Below are 24,330 nucleotides of genomic sequence, written 5' to 3'. Positions count from 1 at the left end.
ATGTACATGATCTCACCAACCACTACCTTAGCACTATGACTTCGATAAACAATGAGGCTGCACCTCTTCAACTAAAGAGAGTCTCCACGAAAGACTCTAAACCCTGGTACAATGGCCTACTTAATGAAGATAGACATTCCCTTAGAACTTCAGAAAATAATTGGAGATTAGTACCTTCTGCTAAACACCTCAAAATTCTAAGAATAAAGAGAACCGCATACTATAGAAAGATCAAGCGCGCGAAAGCAGACTTCTTCAGCCACCAATTAGAACAAGCAAGAAACCATCCCAAAAAATTGTTTGAATTAATCAAAACCCAATCTAAGGATGCAGCTCAACAACCCCTAGACATAGCCCGTCTCCAACCCACATGCGAAGAATTCTCTACCTTCTTTAATCTAAAGGCTGACAACATCAAGAAAGACCTCCTCAATGGCTTAAGCTTACACTCGAGCTCCCTCATCAAAACACCCCCTACACGTCCAAGTTCACCACAGCAAACCCCTGCAAAGACTAACCTAAAATACAACGCAGCCTGGTCCTCTTTTGACACCTACACAGAAGATGCGATAGGCAAGTTGCTTAGCAACCTGAAGCCTGCCAATCACCTCACCAATCTTCTCCCAGCAAAAGCTGTTAAAGACTGGACAACACTGCTCCTGCCTCTCTGGACCAAAATCATTAACAGTTCACTGCAACAAGGTTGCATCCCGGACACCCTCAAAGTGAGACGGGTCTCTCCCATCCTAAAGAAACCCACAGCGGACCCGACAGACCTAAACAACTATCGCCCTATTTTGAACATTCCTACCTTGGCCAAACTATTGGAAAAATGTGTCCACCTCCAATTGACAAATCACATTGATCACTTCGACCTGCTTAACAAACACCAATCGGGCTTCTGAGCAGGCAATAGCACGGAATCAGCTATGACACACATAATTGATGATGCGCTACAAATACTTGATCAGAACCGTACTTGCCTGCTCATCCTGCTAGACCTATCCTCAGCCTTTGATACGGTCAGACATGAAAACTTGATAGATTTGCTGAATCACAGAATCTGCTTGTCAGGTTCAGTGGTTCATCTCCTTTCTTCAAAACAGGACCCAAAAATGTTAGGTCAATAACACCCTATCCAAACCTGTTCCAGTAACGTTGGGAGTTCCGCAAGGGTCCTCGCTATCACCGACACAGTTTAATTTATTCATGGAACCACTCACTGAATTGTTGCAAGCATCTAACGTGCAATACCACATGTACGCAGATGACACCCAATTATACCTTAAGATACACACCCCGGAAGACATAAAACTACTTAATACAACTCTTAGGAAAAAACAGACTTGGTTGGCAGAGAACCACCTCAAATTGAACGCTCTAAAAACTGAATTCCTCCTAATAGCCCCACCCGCCAAAGTCCCCTTCTTTCAGGACTGGCTCAAACATCTTACTGCATTCAACACTCAGCCTACCTTGGTTGACTCAGCGAAATCATTAGGTATAACCATATACTGCAACCTCAATATGCAGAAACACATTTGCACTGCAACAAAGGGAGCAAACTTTCAGATAAATACTCTAAGGAAAATGAAAGTGTTGCAGCCCCACAATGACTTCAAGTTGGCAGTCCAAGCATTAGTCATCCCGCGGGTGGACTATGGAAATGTCACTCTCTGTGGCTTGCCTAAAACAACAATAGCACCCCTTAGAGCCTCCATCAATGCTGCAGCGAAACTCATCACGGGCTCAAAAAGGACCTACATCTCCCCAGACCTAAAATCCCTGAACTGGCTACCATTTGATGCCAGAATCCACCTGAAAATTGTGTGCATGACGAATAAGGCTTTACATCACAATGCACCAAAATACCTCTCACAGTAACTCACAATCTCTGGTTGTATAAGATCCACAAGAAGCGCAGAAAATCTACTCCTGAAGCCCAAAAAATTCAACAAGAAAAAAACATATACACGATCCTTCTCAGGGATGGCACCCAGGATTTGGAATGCTCTACCTCCGGAAACCAGACGCAATCCATCCACTGTTTCTTTCAAAAAGGAAGTAAAATCGATGATCATTGCTAAATTGCGTACCTGCACCAGTATTCCTCCTATGACAAATGTCCACTCGACTACCTTGTCATTATAATATTCCTCCTTAGACATCTGTCCACTCGACTACCTAGTCATTATAGTTGCCTTGGCCTTGACTCGACAGGACCTTACCCGCTAGCATCTACTTTGCTCTCCTTGCACAAGCTGTTTTGTATACCTAATTGATTTGTTGTATGTATTGTATAACTATCTACTTTTGCATAAATAACCTCACTGTGTTGTAAAGAGCTCTGATATCCGCAAGGGTCTTGTTCGCGCTCTATAAAACTCTCAAAATGAAATATATAAATAAATATTTAAGAAACCTGCAATAATCAAAAGCATTGTCATTTATAATACCAATAGGTCAAAGTTTCTAAAATCCCAGACCTATTGCATTGCTGATGCTTGTTGTTTACAAGCGCCCCATGCTGTGCTTTCAGGTTAATAGAGGCCATGCTCCCTTTTTTTTTTTTAGACAAGCCCTGTCCAAACAAAGTTCCACGGCCGCTATTAAAGTGAATGCACGGTATGGGGCGCTTTTACTAAAAAAAGCATTTGTTTTTCAAGTTGACAAACTGTGCTTTTTTTTTCAAAAAGCACCCCGTGAAAACGCGCATTGCGCGCTGAATTGTGCAGGAAAGTATGCCATGCCTGCTTAGGAGTAACTCATTAAAGAAAATAGTGCTTACAGACTAAATAAAATGTACCGTGTATCAACCAAAGTTAAAGGGCCAGTTATCATGGGAGGTTACAAATGAAGACAAGGTGGTACTAAGGAGAAATTAACAAGCCTATTAGCGAATCGGAAGCCAGCATTTACGAAGGACGGAGTGGGTGGGACTTCAAGTCCATATTCCAATACTCCAAGCCTTGCAGAGCAGGGCATGCGCTGCCCAGGCTCAACGTAAAAAGGGGAGACCGCGGGAATTAGGAAAAGGACCGGGGGAATCAGTCATGAGTACATCAGTGTAGCACGTAAGCATTCCAAGACATCACTTACAGCTTTGTAAGGCATCAGAGCACTCTGAGGCAAATGTCCGGTACTGGTGGCGGAAAGCGTTCTTACAGTGAGCTGAAAGTGTACAATTTTTAAACTTGCTTTTTTCAGCCAGCACATACGTTCAGTTCTGTGCTAGACTGCCTTCTCAATCGAGTAAGGAGAGAAGCAGGGGAAGGGAAAGAGTAACAAAACACTTCAATGACATGCAACATATACCACTGGTTCTGGGATAAACAAAATCTCAAAAATGTATAAACAAACATAGTCACATGAAAGTGCTTAACAGGAAATTAGAATATTACTCCTGACATCCATGACACCCCATTTATTTTACCTTTACAATTAAATAACAGTATACTTTTACAGGATACACTGAAGCTGTTAATATCCAGCATTTTGTTTCACTATTCGTGCCAGAGTCCTGCCCGCCTGCGTCCCGGAGGCGGACGTCGCGGCGAGAGTTGCTACATCTAGACTCTTTTATTCGGCATCTGATCTCCTCGCTCTTAGGAAAGGTAGGGCTGCGTGTCATGTGGTCTTTCCTGGGCGGTGCAGAGGCAAACGTCCGTGTGCTGGGTGTGGATGGCTTCCAAGCAATTCCTCGGCGCTTGGGGCCTCCAGCCCCAAGACCATTGCTAACTATAAGTGCCTTTTACTTAATACTCGCTCTTTGAGCAGACATGCTCTGGATATTTTCGAGCTGTTAACTGCTGAAAAGCCTGTTTGTCTAATGCTCACGGAAACTTGGCTAAGTGAGTCCTCCAACCCTGATATTGCGACTGCGATCCCTCCTGATTATGTGATTTTTAGACACAATAGACCTATCGGGAGGGGTGGAGGGGTGGCGATTGTGTCCAGAGATCTGCCACTTGTGTGATCATCCCTATGGAGCCCATTTCTGGTTGTGAGTCCTTGGCTTTCTCTATTGCCTTATCCCCCCATCAATCTTTTTCCGGGCTCCTGGTCTACAGACCACCAGGTCAGCGAGGGTCCTTTTATGAGGAGCTGCAGGTGCTAACTTCGGCACTTTGTCTTAAGACAGAACACTGTATTGTGCTTGGGGATTTTAACATACATATGGAGACCGAGATGGACGGTGATACGATCAAAATCATTGATGTCACCGCCCCCCTGGGCCTTATTCCCTATCTGTCTGTTCCGACTCATAACAAGGGCCACACTCTCGATCAAGTGTTTTCCACTATTCCTCTTGTTATGGCCAGTCCCGTCCCTGTCCTCTGGTCGGACCATTTTCTGATTAACTTTCAGATTCAGGGTATCAGTAATCCTCCCTGTGCAACTCCCAATCATCCTAGGCATACCAGTCGGGCATACCATCGGGTGACCCCTGAGAGTTTGGCTCTGGCCTGCTTGGGGCATCCCTCCCCTCTATCTGGTGACCTTGAGAGGGATCTTGATTCACTACAAAAGTGGCTAGTGGAGCGCTTAGATGAACTAGCTCCGCCGATTGCGCTCCGTACAACCGCAGGGCGGACCTCTGCGCCTTGGTTCACGGAGGCTCTCGCTCTGTCCCGGCACAACTGCAAGGTAGCTGAGAGGCTCTGGCGCCAGCAGTACGATCCTGGGGCCAAGGCAGCTTATAGGGCTACTATCAAGGTCTATCATGCGGACATTTTAGCCGAAAAAAAGAACTATTTCTCTGCGAGAATTGAGACGGCTTCAAGTTCCTGGAGGGAAATCTTCACCATCGTGAAGGAGTTTATAAACCCTAAGGCTAATGCATCGCACCATGAGTTTTCTGAGCCATGGGTGATCTCGTTAGCTAGCTTTTTCACCTCGAAAATTAAGCAGATTCAAGACTTTTTCCCTTTCGAGCCCTAGTGTTGTTTCCATCCCGTGGGACCAGCCGAATTTGACAGCTAGACCTGGACCCTTTCTCCCTGAGTTTCCTTCTCTCTCTCTCACTCTATCTCTCAGGACCTCCTAGTTAAAATCAAGTCTGGTTCACCCTCTGACCCCTGCCCTGCTAGATTTCTGGCTAGGGCAGCGGAGGTTTTGAACCCGCTGATTAATCCTATCCTGAATTTGTCTTTGACTAGCGGTGTGGTCCCTATGGTTTGGAAACAGGCGATGGTGGTCCCACTGCTTAAAAAGTCTGGCCTCGACCCCGAGATACATGCCAATTATAGGCCGATCTCCCTCCTGCCTGCTCTTGCAAAGATAGTGGAAAAGCATGTCCATACTGTGCTCTCCACTTTCATTGAAATCCATAGCTTGTTGCACCCCACTCAGTCGGGCTTTCGTTCCATCCTAAGCAACGAGACGGCACTTCTGGAGGTCAATGAAGCCATTAAGGAAGTGCTGGACGCAGGAGGAAGGGCCATGTTGGTAATGTTAGACCTGTCGGCGGCCTTCAACACCGTCCCTCATGAGGGTCTCCTCAGCAGACTCCATGAGATCGGTCTGAGAGGGACGGTGTTGAGCTGGTTTAGATCTTATTTAGCTTGTCGCCGACAGATGGTCTGGGCCCCCCATACTCAGCCAAAGTGCCGCCTTTGGAGGTCGGAGTCCCTCAGGGTTAGGTACTGAGCCCGACTCTCTTTAATATCTTTATGACCCCCCTGGCGGTGCTGGCTGAGTCTTTTGGGGCTCAGATCGTGTCATACGCCGATGACACCCAGCTCCTTTTCACTTGTGGTAAGGGGGCTGAGTTCAACGGAGGGAGCATCCGTGGGTGTCTTGGGGCTGTTATCGAATGGTTTCAGCGAAATAGCCTCAAGTGCAACCCAGATAAATCAGAGGTGCTTTTCTTCGGGTGTCAGGATGACCCGAGCTGGCAGGATTGGTGGCCTGTAAACATGTCTCCTCCTGCGTCCTCTTCTCTGGTTGCTAAGAATTTGGGGGTCAAAATTGACAACAGCCTATCGCTCAAATCCCAGATCCTTGCACTGGCTGGCACTTGCTATGGTCTCCTTAAAATGTTACGCAAGTTCCTTCCCCTGCTCCCTCTGGCGCATAGGAAGACTACGGTTCAGGCTCTCATCTGTTCTAGGCTGGACTACTCAAATGTTCTATATTTGGGTCTTCCTGACTATTTACTACAAAAACTTCAGGTGGTCCAAAACTCGGCAGCACGGGCGGTTTTTGGCCTACCTCACCGAGCGAGAGCCTCGGATCTCCTACACTCCCTACACTGGCTCCCTATTCGGAAGCGGATTGTCTTTAAAACACTTACGCTGACGCATAAGGCACTCCATGCTGTGGGAGCTGAATATATTCAGAAGCGTCTTGCTTTCTACAGACCAACTCGATCCCTTAGATCGGAATCTCTTGGTCTTGCCATTGTCCCTGCTGTTAGGAAAGCAAGGGTTGGGGGTCGCTCTTTTAAACGCTTGGCTCCTCAGCTATGGAATACCCTCCCTCTGTCGCTCCGCTGTACTTTGAACTTGCTTTCCTTCAGAAAGGGTCTTAAGACGTGGCTCTGTGGACAGTGATCTGCTTGTTTCTTTTCTTTTTTCTGCCTCCCCTCTGCAGTCTGCTGTGGGTTACAAAGCGCCGGGACACTCCTTGGAGTAGCCGAGCGCTATATAAGACACCCATAACATTAACATTATTCACCGCTGATATGGCAGGATGGTACCAAGTCCTAAATGAAAGAAAAGAATACAAACATCAAGACAGTCAATTAATCCCCCCACTCTACGTAAATAAGTCTATTCCTGAGCCTGCTCGTGGCACTTCCTCAATATTCCGGTCTTCACTTAAAGTTCTCAGCTTTGCTACCAGAACCATCCCAACCTGCCAAGTCACACAGCCAGCACTCTGTTTCATCATGGATCTAGTTGGTTCTCAACTAGTATCATCCACATATTGTTGACAGTTGCCTACTAAGAAGTCTATGGTACTTCTCTGGAGTACCTCATCATGCTGACTCACTACACATCAGGAAAGTCCCTTTAATAGAACTTCACAACTAATCAAAGAGCACCTATTACAAACCGAAACAACCAGCCAACGACGACAGACGCAGCCCCTAATGGGAGGATATTATGAGTAAATTATAAAAATGTATTTATTTGAAAAGTTATACACACCCAATTCAGTAAGGTACGTCAGGGGCACACGAAATCTCAACCAGGCATTATTTCAGGGGCACCAATAAACACAAAGCCCCTCCCAAAATGATGACTTCAGATTGGCGTCCTGATTAGGGTTTGTTGGTGGGACAGTTTGATGAAAAAAATGCATTGACTCGGTTAATGCTTCCTTGCCAGTAGATCTGAGATGCATAACTGTATAACACCGCCCCCCTCTGCTGCTACACAAAGGTTATTACAATTGGCACTTGCTATGTCTGGCAGAGAAGCTGCACATCGAAAATGTATACGCTACTGCTTCGTTTAGCACTCTATGGGCTTTTAGCGTGGCACTGTTAAGTCACCATTTGCAGAAAGCTCTGGATTTTTTTTACAGTAAACATCACAACGTGTTCAATTAACACGTACATGAAAACTCATTGCACTTAATCATTCACATGTGACGTCAGCGCAGCTTACTTCTCTGTGGCTGCACTGCTGGGAACGAGGCACCTGAGACTCCCTATCACAGGAACTCCAGCGGTTACAAACTAATGTTTCTTACAGCCTCATTATGGGGAAGTCTTCATGGGTTTACCCCACAAGAAGCAGCGGCGTCATAAGGACAGCCTAGCCTCGTAGTGCATTCTCTTCAGAGTTTTGAACCTACAAACATACACACTACAATTATGAATGAAGATAAATAAATGACAAAACATTTGGAGTGCTGACTGCGACACAAAACCGGCATGCTATCCCAATGTTAGAGAACAAACAAATGAAAATACAAAGTCCTGTTGATAACGCTGATAACGGAGAGAGGAAATATATGCATTCAGATTTTTCAGATAAAAGGAAGTGACCAATTTAAATTCTTTCTAGCTGCCTCTGAGTGTAGGCAGTCCTAAGAGCAGTTTAAGACAATACACAGACGAGTCTCAGCCATCTGTTCCTTTCTACCTCTTATGAGTGCATATCCCACGCCGTCATCTCACGTGTGACTTGTACACATTCCTCCCCATAACAAGCTACTGTCAAAGAAGCTGAGACAGTTGCATGCAAGAAATTCAAACATTCACCAGACATTAGAGAGTTCCGTAAACTGGCGCCCTGAATGTATGCATTTAAAACAAGCACTGACTAATACCGAGGCGTGGAACGCTGGCAAGAGAGGCGGGCTCTACTTTGATAGGCAGGAGCCTGCGAAGTTCCGGGAGATTCCCTGCCTCTGCACCAGGCTAGCGGTGACGTAGCTCGTCCGGAGGGCGACACCTTGGAGGCAGAGGGATCCCAGAAGAAAGCAGAGATTCCGGGAGTGATGGGGTTCCCGGGAGAGAGCAGGCAAGGCATAACGGTGCGAGGAAGGTTCTTCAACTTACAGAACATTCCGTAGCAGCGCAGCGAGGAAAGAGCCCGGTGAGTGGGGGGTGTGTGCGCGTGTGTGGGTGTAGCTGTGTGTGTGCGTGTGTGTAGCTGTTCGTGTGTATATGTGTGGCTGTGTGTCTGTATATGTGGGGCTGTGTGTCTGTGTGCGTGCATCCTAATGGATTGTGCCTGCGTGGGTGTGTGTGCGCGCATGCGTGAGTGTGCTGTGTGTGCGCGCGATTGAGAGAGGCGAGAGGCTGACTTACTGTGAATGTGAGACAGGAGATGTGCACGGCGCCGGGTTAGGCGTGCGCTCCCACGACGTGAAATCGTCGAGGGAAAGTGCGTGCCCATCCCCTGTCCAACATTCCCGGCAAGTCGGCAATAATAGGTCTTTCGCAAGACGCGAGACCTAAAAAGGATCTGTATCCTGAGGAAGGTCATTGGCATTTGTCCAAGGCTGAAACATGTTGATACTAGCAATCAGGGTAACAGGGATTTTGTTTCTCTGATGTACCCAAATCTTTTTTAATCCTACCAAGGAGGACCCAGAATAATATTACGGGTGTCCTCTTAAATAGCTATAATTCTTTTAATCTGCAGTAGGAATCCCTCCATAACCTTTCAAGATATGCGCTCCACTTTGAGTGTTGGTCTGCGCCAGGGTGTGTTAGCAGCCCTGTAAAGAAGCAAGTCAATACATAGTGGGTAAGCGCAATTTTAAAAACCTATATAGATTTTCAGTAAGGTTTTTCTTTCCTTTAGTTGATTTTATTGGTCATAGTCCTTGTCATGGTGTGAGCTTAATTGTATGTATGGTAGAGCGAGGGAAGGCTCAATCTGTCGTTTCAATGTGCTAATGCTTTTCAAAGGAAGGCATAACATCGAAGGGCAAGACAAACAAGTTTATTCTACTCGGAGCTTTTTGCTGTGCTGAAAAGTGGTTCAGGCGTAGGCCACCAAGGTGGTTCTTTTCGGTGTTCTAAAAGTTTGACGGACAGCTCTGTCAAAATGACGACCACCATTCAAACATTTACAACTCCCATAGCGGAGTATGCTTTTGGAAAAAGTATTTTAAAAAATTGCAGAGGTTCTAGCCTTACTTTTTCCCTCCCAAGTTACACCTTGATTTTGGGAAGGCGAACAAGAAAATGAATGTGCTGACTGATGTCAGAGATGGGTAATTACAACCACGCATAAAGGAACTTTCCTATTTTAAAGTGAACATGTCGAATTCCCTTGTAATGATGGTGATGCCTGTCTGTCGCTGTACAGTTCTTCATTTTTGTGTTTTCAGAGAGGATTGACATGGGACTTTTCTGAATGGTTTTTCGCTATTTTAAAGCATAAAGGTATTAATTAAAAGGAAAGTAGTGCATTACTTTAAAATGATTATACAAAGATAAATGCCTCTTTTGAGAGAGATTTTCTCTACCAATACAATAAAAAAAAGTAAAAGCTATCATAAGGCCATTTTGAACACTGCTTAATTAATAGACATTGCTTGTCTTAGAATTTCATGAAACACACTACAACCATATGCCTTATACCTCTGAATAATTCTAGTGAAGAATTAGTACCTCGTTAAGGGAGGGCCATTAGGTTTAAAGGTGTAAGTAGAGCATTTGTCTAGGTCCCCTTGCTAGCCGGTTTTCAGAATCCCACATGTAGATAGATATTTTCTGCTTTATAACGCACAAAAAGATGATGTGTGGTGCTCCACAAAACTCTCAAATATGTCTATGAACACAATCGGGATGCCCATGTTGGACATCTAAGATTAAAAGCAAGTAACTTTTCCGTGACTGTCTGCTACTGACTGTGATATGTTGGGAAACTGAGCCTCTAACAGGACACTGTGGTCTGTTCACAGCTGAAACTACCCCAGATCCAAAAGATCATGATGGAATTTGAGAAGCAGTCGGAGATTATGGACATGAAGGAGGAGATGATGAATGATGCCATTGATGATGCCATGGGTGACGAGGACGACGAAGAAGAGAGGTTTGACACTAATTTCACATGGTTTTGCTCCCTTTTGTACCAGTATTTATAAGCATTAGACACAGGCCATATTTATAATAAAGCAAATGTACTTGATCGATCTGTTGGGTTTACAAAGTAAGATTACCCACGCTTCTCTATATTAAGGAGTCAACTAGACTGGCAAAAAGCATACACTGTTGTGTTAAATCTGTTCTCCAGAATTAAACCTGCATTATTTTCCTACGGCTAAGGTGACGTGGATATAACCAGTAAAAGCAGAGGTTGTGCGAGTAAAAAAGTGGTCACTGAGTAGTGTGTATATATCTAGTGAGAATTGTAAGATATTGACTGTATCACTCAAAGGTTCTATAATAGCAGGAATTCCCCAGCACCACCCATGAGCAAATTTGGTGACTTAGTGCCAATGGATTGCCCATAGAAAGGAGACACATGTATGCCACGTGTACATGCTCACATCTAAGTGCAAGTATTTAAGAAGCAAATCACACATTGTGAGTCAGTGGCAGTCACAACATGCAGGCAATATTAAACACATTGGGTTTATGCTGAAATTACAAAGTATTAGCTAAATCAGTTTATGGTGTCGTTTGGTTATTTTAAGACTTCCCCCAACAGTAGGAATGCCATTCGTGAAATTGGCAGTCAGCACTATTCCATCTAGCATTCTGGTAAAGATAAGCACTGTGATGAATGAAAATGTAATACTTTTAATTACCAACACAAATCAATTTTTTTTTAGAATTATTTAATAGCTCAGGATATTGGTCTATAGCTGCTGGGATCGGCTGGATGCAGATTGGATTTTTTAAGTAGTGGAAGGATCAAGGCTATTTTCCAGGCATCAGGAAAAATATCTGAGCTGGTAATCTCTCCTAATGCGAGCAAGGTGCAGTATTCTTGGTGGACATGGATCCGATGGAGCTCCAGAATTTGATGTCCTAACCACTTGAGATATCTGTTCCATACTTTGTCGGAAAAAGAAGACACAGGTCGGATGGGGAGGGAGGTGCGACTGCTGAAGCAATTCTATTTGAAGCAACATCTCTATCCCTAAAGGACCTGTAAACAATCTCCACTTTATCCTTTAAAAAGAAAAAAGTGCTAATGAATTGCAAAATTTAACACTGCTGTCCATACTTGGGGGATCTGGTGATTTGGCTAGGCTTTTGACTGTTATAAAGAGTACTTTACTGAAGTACTTGCTTTTTTCTTTCACTATCAGTTTCTTGTAGTCAGCCAGTTTTTGTGTGTATTTTGGTTTTTGCCAAAAGCCCGTAATTTGCTCTCCACTGTCTCTCCATCTTTCTGCATATTTTTTTTCTGGGTTCTTAATTAGTCGGACAACTAGGGTTCTGAAGGTTTTTTCCTCCTAGTGGAAAAAGTTTGTTCCGGGGCTAAAGGATCAACTGCAGCTTTGATCCAGGTAGAGAACCAGAGGGCCGCCGTGTTTGCATCTGTAGTCAGGTCGGGCTTTGAGTTGGTTAGGGACACTTGAAGTGCAAGGGGGTTGATATTCCTCCAGTCACGACTCAGTCAGTACTCTGGGTATGGGGACGCGGGAGGTAATGCGAAGTGCTCACTGAGAACATTATGGCTTCATGGTCTGACTGTATAATCGGGAGAACCCTTGATCTCTTCAAGGATGGATTTGATGTGAATACGCCATTGAAGGTATGTCATGCGTCATGCGTAGCAAGCTTAACTATCTGTCTCCGAGAGAAGCTGGTCATAGTGTCGACTAGAGAGGCTGTATGATAATCCTCCAGTTTTTCAAAGTGATATTTAAAATCCCTCAAAATCGAAAAATCCTCTATATCAATGCTAGATTCAATGAAGGGCTGATAGAATTCACAAAAGTGTTTCTTGGGACATGGGGCCTTTATAACAAAAGGCCTTTGAGAGTATAATTTTAATTTAAAGCAAGCCTTAATGACAACTTTGCAGCCTGTACTGCTTCCAGTTGCGTACCCCTTACCTGATAAGCTGTCCCTGCAGATAATAGCTAGACTCCCGCCCCACTTGTCCACTCGATCCACTCTGAGAATCGTGTAGCAAGCAGGAATGGCTAAAACCAAATCTAGGTCGGACGTCATGTCTGCTCTGGTTTAGTAGGTGGATGCGGCTGGAAAGTAGACCGCAACCACCCAATACACCTAGGTGAGCCGGAAGTGTGGTTTAGGTGTATATGGTCAATTATGCCCTCCGCGCAAATGGAACCAAGCCGTGACAGAACAGGGCTGAGACCAGAATAACCAAATGGGTCAAGCACCCGTTTAAAGTGCAATATGCAATGTAGGTGGGAAACTGAACTTCAATTAAGAGCTTACATCACAGGTAAAAAACTAAATACTTTAAAAAGCTGGAGGACTAAAACCTAGGTAAAAGCATTTTCAGGGTAAATAAAAGGGATTCGATTGAATAAAAACAATTCGAGTCAGCTTAATAGAGAGCACCTTTTAAAATGAAAGTGCCTTTACAAATGAAGCGGTGCGCAGCTGTGGCAACCTTACTGCTGGTATCAACTAACTGCAGAGGACTGGATACTTAGACTAAGTTGTGAATCTGTGATTGTCTCATTAAAGAGAGGCCCTAGAAGTGCTCTTTTAGTATACTGAGAATTCTGAGGAGGCATCCTCCAGATATAAAGGTACTAGCAGCCCGCCCCGACGTTGTCCGGGGGCAATGAGGCTTCAGGGCCAACCGCCCACCTAGGCCCCCATCCACCCCGGCCCTCGCCCGCCCAGACATTGTCCGTGTCCCGGAGCCACCTCCCGCCCCTACATTTTACGTGTCCCTTTGCCTTACCTGAGCCGCCGCTCCTCCCCGCGCTCCTGATTTCACCGCCGCTCCTATCCGCTCTTCACCGCTCCTACCCGCTCCTCCCCGCCGCTCCTCCCCGCGCTCATGTCCGCCGCTCCTCCTCGTCATCACGCACGTCGAGGCCAGTGCTACGTCGCAGCCAGCGCTACGTCGCGGCCGGCGCTACTTCCAGGGGATTACTTTTTTTTTTAAGTTACATTTTTAAATTTACGTTTAATTTTTATTTTATATAGCCTATATCCATCTGCACACCCTGACATTTTCAACGATGTATCGGGTGTGTGGATTGGCGCTGTGGTTCCCGAGTTTACCTGGCTCAAAGGTTTGTGTTCTCTCTTTATAATAGTAGTATAGATTCTTTGAGGACAAACAAAGTAAGGGACCGGTGGAATAAGAACGTCCACACCTGGAGTCTGACCCGAACATTCCATTTATCGGTTGAATTACATTGTGGTGCAGTACATGAAAATATATCAGGGAGATGTTTAATCAGTGAGACTTGCACTGGCTAGTGGCAGTTGGACATGAGAACTGTATCACGGTAACTGCAGCAAGCTCAGTCATGGGCCAAAGGGCACCATTAAAGACCCAGGCAAACTGGCAGAGATGTATGCATGTAAAATGGAAACACTTGCTTTATGGGCTTTGGTGGGACCTTTAGGACAAGTTGGACCAGGTCCTGGAGACTGTTGCAATGTCCAGGGAAGCTTTGGAAGCTAAAATGGACGGTCATAGACCTTTGATTACTACCGGAAGATTATCCAAAATTATCCAACAGAGTCAAACAGAGGAGTCACTATCCGAGCTGGAGACCACAGTACATGACCTGTAAAAACAAGTCCTCAATCAGATTGAAAGAGTGTGCTTTCTCGAATACAGGGCATAAGATTCCAAAGGGCACACAAGATATAACATCCGGATGGTAGGGCTCCTTAAGAAGTCAACAACATGGTTCTCTTCCTTGAAACATGGCTTAACATATTAGTTGTTTACCAGTGACTATCACTTTTTTGCACTGGGAAGGTTCCACTCTGTGTCTGGTGTCTGACCGCACCCTTAGTAGCTAAACTACTGAATTTTCTGGATCTGATCTTGATAAAAGGCCAGATCCCTGGGTAAAACTAAAAGTGGAAAAAACTAAAAGTGGAAAATAGAATGGTCTTCATTTTTTCCTGATTCCACTGAGGCTGTTCTGTTCAAAAGGAGTGTGCTTTCTAGAAGTCCACAGTCTCCCACTTGAAGTGGGTGTGTTATTCATGCTTCTTTTCCCTGCTAGTTTAAAAGTGATAGTGGGTGGTTAAACACACTTCTTCGTTGAACCAAAGATACATGGGACTCGATGGATCTCGATTACTCAATCTAAGGTAATGCAGCCAAGGACCCTTAAACTCTGAAATGATACAAAAGGGAGTGTTCCAGGTGATGCAACAAGGATGTGGCCATTACAAGGCCAAGTAAGAAATGAAAGGACTGCAGTGATAATTTCTGAAAATACCATCCTAGGAAGTTCGTCCACTGTAGGAACCTCCTTTTCAGACTCCACACAGACACTGAACAATATGAAGATAGCAACCCAGAGCTCCCAGAGCAGCTCCAAAATCCTCTGCAAGGAGGCATGTTTTAAAGATTGTTGCATACACACAGTCTATAAATGATGCACACACAGTCAGTAAGGAGATCCACACCAAAATAAAAAAGTACCACGTATCTTTATATAATTTTTGACACCAAGGACTTCATTATTGGGTAAGTACTTTTTAAACATAGCCGTTTTGGAGAAAACAAGTAAATACACTTGTATTGTTTCTAATGCTGTAATGTTCTCTTACGGGGAAAAGCACATATACTGCATACGGGTGCTTAGAGGCGTCTTGAATGACCAATCTTCTGGAGTAACGATAAGTATGGGCCAAAGTCCAAGGTAGCACCTACAAATCACCTTAGTAGGCTCTGGGGCGTCCGGGTGCAGAGGTGCTTTTCGACGTCTGGTTAATTTCAATGGGAAGCAGTCCTGGGGAAAAAAGAGGCTGCAAGCTGGGACTGGAGAGCCAGTCTGGTTGAACCCAAAGGGGGTTTGGTCCTTGAGATCCCCGGGCACATAGGGACACCTTTGGGTCACTTTTCCTTGGGCTCTAGGGCTTGGGTGCAGTGGTGTCTGAGTGTTGGGTCCGTGCTGCAGAAGACATTTGCGGTTGAAGGGGGCCTGCACAAAGAGGCTGAAGGCAGCAACGGGAAGTCCAGTCTAGGCAAACCCAAGGTGGGGTTCGACTCTGGGGAGTCTCAGGACCTCGTTGACACTTTTGGCCCACTTTGAGTCGGGCTGCAGGCCATGGGTGCTGTGGTGCTTTCTGGTGTCGGGGTTTCATGGTCCGGAGTCCTCATGGTTCTTCTTGAAAACCTGCAGGGGGCAGGGAATTAGCATCTGCACTCCACGGGAGGTGCTGGTTGCTCCTTAAAGTGCTGGCAGTCCTACCAGACTTTTGGAGGATGAGCAGCTACAGGACTAGTCGTCTTTTGCACTTTTGTCGTGGCCAGCAGCTAGGTAGGCAGGGATGTGCCAAGTCAGTTACTGCTCCTCAGTTCTCGCTCTTTGCAGCTGTTCAGTGCCTTTCTTCTTAGGTCTTCAGAATCTGCTTTCCTGGTGTCAGGGGCTCCCCTAAATACTAGATTTAGGGGTGTTAAGGTAGTAAAGGGTGGTAGCCAATGGGCTACTTATCCTTGGGGTCACTACACCCCCCATCCCCATATGACCACTTCCTGTGGGGAGTGGGTATAGCCCTGTCCCAGAGTTCGTAATTCTGCCAATATGAAGATGGTGGAACTTTCCTAAAGGCACTTTAGACCACTCACCTTAGGGGTGTGACTGGCCTGGTAGTGTACCAGGCCTCCCTGCAGATCTAATTTCCCTCCTGTCATGGTGCCAAATGGCCCCAGAAAAGGGGGTTCGCATTTCCCCTGTCTGGGCAAGCAGTGGTCATATATCAAAGGCGGCAGAGGCCCTTGAAGCCTCCTGCCTTGATATGCTAATTACTTGGCCAGCCTGCTTGAGGAGGTGACCACATCTCTGACCAAGCAGGCATTGCTTCTGCCTTCAGAGAGCGTAGGCTCTGAACTGCAGGGAGTCAGAAACCGGTCTGTGGTGGCAGGCTGGTCGACACTAGTCAGCCAGCACACTGAAAGGCTGGTAGGTTTTCAGGGGAACCTTTAAGGTGCCCTCTGGGTTTACGAGTGTGTGGGTTTATTAATACAAGATGTTTGATGCCAAACACCATAGATTTCAGAGAAGCCTTTGTGTAGCTGGTCCAGCACATGTACCTTAAATGGCGTTCCTGTTCACTTGTGACTTCCACAAAATAACTTAGACCTTGCAGGGACAGATCTGCTCATGCAGGTATGTCCATGCATTTAGTATAGTGCACCCTGCCTTTGGGCTGTAAGGCTGACTGTAGGGGTGGCTTACCTATACTGCATGCAGTGTCTGCAGGCATGGCACACAGGGATGAGTGCCATGCTTTCACTGTTGTCTACACCAAGACACGCAGCCTGCAATGGCCGTTTGCATGTTGGCGCTGAGGGGTTGCTTAGGGTAGCACAATACATGCTGCAGATCTTGGGGGCCCCTCTTTAGTATTCCTGCCCTAGGTACCAGGGTTACCACTTACAAATGATTTGCAGGGGATGCTAAAGGTATTTCCATTTGGGAGAACAATTGTACAGTTTAGGGTAAGAGACCTGGCACTGGGGAGAGATCTGAGTAGCAGGCACCCAGTGCAATTATGTCGTAATTGCATTAGAAACCAGGCAAAATGTGGGGTTGACCATTTTTAAAAGGGGCACTTTCCCACAGCCATGAACAGCAGAGTCTTCATGGGGACAGTTGTTTGTTTCTGTAGTGGGAACAGATTAAGTGTCTTGTGAGGGGGACTCCTACCCATAGGCCATGGAAGAATCTGAAGTATGTGTGCAATAGTTCCATAAGCCTCTATGGTAGTGCCCAAGGCTCTAAATAAGGTTTTAATGGGAAAGTATTTGATAGTTTGTGTTAGAATTAGAACATTTTAAATCTATTTTTTAAATAATAGTAACGTAATCCCTATTTTTTGTGGAAATAGTTTTTAAAAATCAAGAAAAACTAGTTAGAACTAAGAAAAGACAAATGGGTGTTTGAGAGAAACCGCATTGAGAGTCCTTGTATATATCATGCTCCCTAGTCACAGCATCCAGATTTCTGTTTCTGAGGTTGTCTTATATTCCCCCACCTCAATAGTAATTGTTTTCTGTGTTTTTTTACAGCGATGCTGTTGTGTCACAGGTTTTGGATGAACTTGGTCTCACCCTCACAGATGAGCTTTCTAGTAAGTATGGTACTCAAATAAACCATTTGCATTGCTTGGTGCAGTATTTTCAGGCAGGTGTTTTTTTACAAGTCTTTTACCCCGATTGGCCCTAATTATTTGGTGCGCCAGCCATTTGTCTTCCCTTGAGTTGTGTGGTTTGTCTGTTTTATTGCCTGTCCTTGTCTGCTACATTTTGATGGGTCTGTTGTGTTTGATTTAGCACACACTGCAAGCTTTCTTGAGTGCTGTCATCCACAATAAATTATGATGCCACTTGTGTTTGACTGATTCATTCACAAAATCTTGTGATGTTCTAGTATAACTGTTGACTGAAAAGTCATTGACTTTGTGATAGAAAGTTGAAAGATTGTACAGATATTTGTCTTTGTACTAGTAATCAAATATGAACAGACCCCAAGTGTATTTTCATCAAAATTTGGCACAAAAGCTCATGTGTACATGTCAGTGCATGACCTGTGCATGCCTATATTGGATCTAGACTGAGATGTCATAAATATGAAACCAAAATGGCCGCCAATAAGGACACCAGGAATATATAGCACACACTGTAACAAAAGTAAACATCTAATGTGCACCATTTGTATCCTTACAACACATACTTTGAAGATGTGGGTAATGTTTCCGTTGTAATAAACCATAAAGGACTATATAAAACCCTGATATTATGAAACAGTGATTTGTGTTTGTATACTGTCTTAATCGTGTTTCCACTGTAAAATCAAAGGGCATTGCACGGGAGGCTCACCTTTAAGCATTTGAATTGATTTTGGCATGACTTTTTGCACCCACAGCAAATAAGTTCATTGCATGCCTTAGATAGCACTGGGATGGTTGTCAAATGTGTTACATTACTCCAGCAATCTGCTTCCAGCCACAATCATTTAAATTTGGCTATTTTCACATTGACACTTAAGTCAGAACCCAAACATGGCACCCTTGTTACATAGATCGTTCAACATGTTGAATAAGAGTGCCTTGTGTAGGGGGATGTTTTCAATAGTTCTGTTTCCACTTGCAAACTTGAGTTGGCGAGCACCGTTTATTTCAGGCAATGGACAAGTGCAGCTATACATCAGTCCAATGAATCTCTCAACATTTCTGAAGTGAACAGGATCAACAGAAAATAGTATCATCCAGGTGTCATAGGCTGCTTTGCTCCCTTTCCAGTGAATAGCCGGCATTGTGTTGCAGCCGGTAACAGCATGGAAAAAGGGCAGAGATTCACATATATCCACGCTTAAGCTTGCTACTGTTATGTGAAATGGAATGTAGTGAAACTTGTTTCATGTACGAAATCCTAACCACAATTTAAAAAAAAAAAAAGTATTACGTTTTTAAACGGGAAAAAAGGCAATGGACAACACATAATGACATGAATGTACAATATGCAGAATGGGAGAAATAATACAGTTGTCTTGCAATTTCCATATTAAGCACTTGTCACACATCGATGTACAGGGAGTTAGTTAGGCACCTCCACTGTGCAGACTCATTGAGTCACATCTGACAGCTTCCCCATTTCTAATACAGGAGTTGTTGTTCGGGCCCATTCACACCCCCCTCCCACTGCCCCCATCCCAGGTATTATCTCTTTGCAGATCGTCCCATGTAGCCAGCCGCCTATGCATATTTTCAGTCTGAGTGTTCCCGGAAGTACTCTATCCGGGGCTCCAAATGTCTCTGTGGCGAGAAGGGGCAGGTAGGATTACTGCATAAGTCGTGAGTTGGTCAATCAATCAATCAGTCATTTGTTAAGCGCACTACATACCCGCGAGGGTCTCAAGGCGCTTGGGGGGAGGGGGGAGGGGAGCGCTACTGATCGAACAGCCAGGTCTTTAGTATCCTCCTGAAGGTTAGCAATTCTTGGGTCTGTCGTAGGCTCAGTGGGAGGGTGTTCCATGTCTTGGAGGCGAGGTGGGAGAAGGATCTCCCTCCGGTGGTTGTTCTTCGGATGCGCGGGACGATGAGAGGCCGGCGGAGCGTAGCCGGTTTCTCAGGTGGGGGGTGATGTGGCCGTGTCGTGGTACATTAAGGATCAGTCGTGCCGAGGCATTTTGGATGCGTTGTAGTAGATTGATGAGCTTGGTCAGGGCTCCCACGTAGAGGGCATTTCTGTAGTAGAGTCTGCTGCTGACGAGGGCCTGGGTGACTGTCTTTCTTGTATCTGTCGGGATCCATCTGTAGATCTTGCAAAGCATGCGGAGGATGTTGAAGCAGGAGGAGGAGACGGCGTTGACTTGCTTGGTTATTGATAGCGTTGAGTAGAGGATGATTCCCAGGTTGCATGTGTGGTCGGTGGGGGTCAGTGCCATTGGCCACCAGTAGTCGTCCCAGGCTGACGGGTTGGAGCCGAGGATGAGGACCTCCGTCTTATCCGAATTTAGCTTCAGACGGCTGATCTTCAACCAGTTGGCGACAGCCTTCATTCCTTCATGGAGAGTGGCTTTGGCGGTGATGGGGTCCTTGGTGAGGGAGAGGATCAGTTGAGTGTCGTCGGTGTAGGAGATTATGTTGAGCTCGTGCTGACGGGCAACGTGTGCGAGCGGGGCCATGTAAATGTTGAACAGTGTCGGGCTGAGGGAGGATCTTTGGGGTACACCGCAGATGATCTCGAAGGTTTCGGAACAGAACGGGGAGAGGCGGACGCTCTGGGTTCTACCAGAGAGGAAGGAGGTGGTCCTTTCCAGAGCCTTATCTCTGATCCCTGTGGCATGGAGGCGTGCACGTAGTGTGCGGTGGCAGACTGTGTCAAAGGCGGTGGAGAAGTCTAGGAGGATGAGTGCTGCAGTCTCCCTGTTGTCTAGCAGGGTCCTGATGGCGTCGGTGGCGGCGATGAGGGTGGGTTCGGTGCTGTGGTTGCTGCAGAACCCTGACTAGGAAGGGTCCAGGATTCTGTTCTCTTCGAGGTATCGGGTTAGCTGTCTGTTAATGATTTTCTCGATGACCTTGGCCGGGAAGGGGAGCAGAGAGATGGTTCGGAAGTTCTTGAGATCTCTTGGGTCTGCCTTGGGGTTTTTGAGTAGGGCGTAGATCTCTGCTTGTTTCCAGCTCTCTGGGAAGGTCGCGGTCTCAAGGGAGAGATTGATGATGTTGCGTAGGTGGGGTGTGATGGAGCTGCTTGCTTTGTTGAAGACGTGGTGTGGGAGTGGGTCTGATGGAGAGCCGGAGTGGATTGGGCTCATGGTCCTCGATGGTGTCATCGGCGCTCACGCTGGGCCAGGTTAGCAAAGGGACGTGGTTGATGGTGTGCGAAGGGTCTGTTTTGTTGCTGTATGTTGGGGCTGTGTGGGTGTTGAAGCTCTCGTGGATGTCTGCTATCTTGCGGTGGAAGAAGGTGGCGATGGAGTCGCACAGGGCTTGCGACGGCGGGATGTTGTTGGTGTTGGAGCTGGGGTTGGAGAATTCCTTCACGATGTTGAAGAGCTCCTTGCTGTCGTGTATGTTGTTGTCGAGGCGGTCTTTGAAGGAGGTCTTCTTGGCAGCCCTGATGAGGTGGTGGTGGTTGCGGATGGCTTCCTTGTGTGCTGCGTGGCTGTCCGGAGTTTGTTCACTGTGCCATTTCTTCTCTAGTTTCCGGCAGGCTTGCTTGGAATCTAGGAGCTCTGGGCTGAACCAGCTGGCCCTCTTGCTGGTGTCTCTGTGGGGGGGTTTCTTCAGTAGGGCGAGGGTGTTGGCGCAGTCCTCGATCCAGCGTTTGAGGTTGTGGGCAGTGATGTCGGTGTTGGAGGGTTCGCTGGGCGGGCTGAGAACGAGGTTTGCATGTAGTTGGTCTTTGGGGATTTTGCTGTAGCGGCGGCGGGGGATCTGTTGGGTGCGTTGGTGTTTGGTGGGTTTCTGGAAGGTGAAGTGGATGCAGCGGTGGTCGTTCCAGAGGAGTTTGGTGGTGTGGCTGACGGAGACGTGCGGGCCTGAGGAGAAGACTGGGTCAAGCGTGTGGCTGGCGGAGTGGGTGGGAGTTGTGACGAGTTGCTTCAGTCCGAGGTTGGCGAGATGGTCTATCAGGGTGGTGGAGTTGCTGTTGTTGTTGTTCTCGAGGTGAAAGTTCAGGTCTCCGAGGGGGATGTAGTCGGTGGAGGTCAGGACTTGCGTGCTGATGAAGTCGGCGATGGAGTCGCTGAACTGGGGGTGCGGTGCGTGGGGTTGTTAGACGAGGGCGCCTCTGAGGGTGGAGTTGGGGTCAGTGTGGATCTGGAAATGCATGTATTCGGCGGTGCTGAGAGCGTCCACGGTGCTAGTCGAGCCCCTGATGCTGTTCTTGTGGACCATGGTGATTCCTCCTCCGACTCCGTTGGTGCGGTCTCTGCGGGTGATCTTGTAGCCATCTGGGATGGCTATGGCGATGTTGGGTGCGGAGGAGTTGTTCAACTAGGTGACGTCCGGGGAGGTTGTGTTGAGCAAGTACCAGAGCTCGACGGCGTGTTTGCATGCGGAGCAGGTGTTCGTAGTATGCATCGGAGGTGGTTGAGGTCTTTCTTTTTTTTTTTTTAATAAACCTTTTTATTTTATCATATGGCAACAAAACAGTCATGTCCTCACAGGTCAACTTATCACCCCTTCCAACCCTCCACCCCCTAGCCAAGCCAATACATACAGTATTCCACTAATCATCTCCCTCCAATCGCCAGTCTTCATTTGTGTCCATGTCTGCCATAACTCATTATAATATCCCCCGCACCTCCAGAATTGTGTGTGTGCCTTCATCTCGCCTTGCTCCTCACAGACCCCCCCCCCCCCCCCCCCCCCCCCCATTAAGGCTCCGGTATTTCCTCCATTTGCCCCATACCCTCCCAAATTTTTTAGGGCAGCCCGCGCCTTGTATGTGACCCTTTCAGCAGCCATATAAAGGTCCAGGCCTCTTCTCCATTCCTCTAGCGTCGGTGTCGTAGCCGCTCCCCAGTACTTTGCTACATCTCGTTTTGCCACCACTAAGGCCAGGACCAAAAAAATCAGTGTTGGGCGGGCAAGGTCTACATCGTTGGTCATAGCCAGTAGAACCAGTTTTGGATTTGTTGGCAGCTGGGCCTCCAGGACCTCCCCCAATTCTCTCATAATCTCCCCCCAGTATACCTGGATCAGTAGACATGCCCATATTGTGTGGAAGAAGTCTCCCCCCTCTAGGCCGCATCTTAGGCACTTCGTATCTCCTATGTTTCCCATTCTATACAGGCGTTCCCTATCAAAGTAGGTCCTATGGAGGACATTAAATTATATAAGCCTCAGCCTCGATTTAATTGCTACCTCTCCTGGATGCATTAGTACAGTGTTCCAATCTACTTCGTCCATGTCACCCACATCAGTCTCCCATTTACAGATAAGGATCCCTAGGTCGTCTGGCATGTTATTCAGAAGAGTCCTATATGTGAGTGACACTGCTCTCTCAGGTATGCATTCCTGCAGTAGGCGGCCCTCCAGAGGGGCATATTCCGGGAGCGAATCCCCTGGGATCCCCTCTGCCCTCCACGCACGCCTAAGCTGCATATATTTAAAGTATTGAGGGGGAAGCAGTCCAAACACCTCCTTAAGGACTGAGAACGGCTTCAGTTCCCCTTTCGCAAGGACGTCCCCCACCATCGAGATCCCAATAGCGTACCACCCCCGGAAACCTTTCAGTTTATTTAATTCCGGCAGCCAGGAACAGTGCCACAGGGGTGTTTGTCTGGTGGGCCTCTTCCCTGAGCCTATGGTTCTGTTCGCTCTGTGCCATAGCACCAATGTAAGCCTAGTAGCAGAGATCAGTTTCCCCCTTCTCCCGCCTCCGTAGATGTTGTAGTTGTAGGAGCGGGTGCCCATAGCGTGTCTCTCCAGGGCGTACGTGGGATGTGTCGCCGGGGCATGGAACCAGTCATTCACAACTATCAAGTGTTCTGCCCAGTAGTAGGCTTCGACATTGGGAAGAGAGACCCCCCCCCGCTATATTGGTGTCGCTGTAGGGTCGTCAGTGCTACCCTAGGCTGCTTACCCAGGCAAAGAAAAGTGCGGAGTTCTGAGTTTGTCCCGGAACACCATACGGGGAAGAGTGTAATACTCGTTCTGGAATGTGTATAGGAGCTTAGGCAGCGGCACCATCTTGAACATGGCCGCTCGACCTAAAAGCGTGAGGGGCAGGAGCCGCCACCTTGCCGCGTCTTCCCTGTAGTTATGTATTATCCGTCCTACATTTCTGTCGTACGAAGTGGTCTTATTCAGTGTCATAAACACACCCAGGTATTGAAAGCCCTCTACCGTCGTCTGCAACCTGTCTGGGAGGTTCGACCACTGCCCTTGGCCCCTGGGATCATACAGGACCGACTTATGCCAGTTGATCCTATATCCTGCGTGCGCCCCATACCGTTCCAGCTCTGAGAAGAGCATGGGTATCGTTGTTTCTGGGCGCGTGATATAAAGGAGGACATTGTCCGCGTAAAGGGATATCTTTTCTTCATTCGCATCTAGCGGGCCCAGCTGGAAACCCCTAATGTCTGGATGCTGTCTGACTGCCGCTGCCAGCACCTCAATCGTCCGTGTGAAGAGGAGGGGGGACAAAGGGCATCCCTGCCTAGTTCCTAGGCGCACCGGGAAGTCTCCTGATGTGATCCCGTTCACCCTGACCCTCGCTCTTGGGCCCGTATAGAGCAATCTCACCCACTGTCGATAGATGGGACCAA

At 46.9% G+C, this 24,330-nt stretch overlaps 1 protein-coding gene across 1 annotated transcript in view; it reads left to right on the top strand.

Moving 5' to 3' along the window:
- The window catches only part of CHMP2A (charged multivesicular body protein 2A), a 247,173-nt gene that overhangs the window by 164,773 nt on the left and 58,070 nt on the right, over positions 1 to 24,330 (top strand). The window contains exons 4-5 of the mRNA XM_086930503.1: positions 10,375 to 10,505; positions 17,622 to 17,683. Coding sequence (XP_086786629.1) covers positions 10,375 to 10,505; positions 17,622 to 17,683 — 193 coding nt within the window. The remainder of the gene's footprint in view (positions 1 to 10,374; positions 10,506 to 17,621; positions 17,684 to 24,330) is intronic.

The sequence above is a fragment of the Lissotriton vulgaris genome, chromosome 7 (genome assembly GCF_964263255.1).
Source record: "Lissotriton vulgaris chromosome 7, aLisVul1.2, whole genome shotgun sequence".
Taxonomy (NCBI): Eukaryota; Metazoa; Chordata; class Amphibia; order Caudata; family Salamandridae; genus Lissotriton; species Lissotriton vulgaris.
The sequence above is the reverse complement of the archived record's forward strand: the minus strand, read 5'-3'. Positions and strand labels throughout refer to the sequence as shown.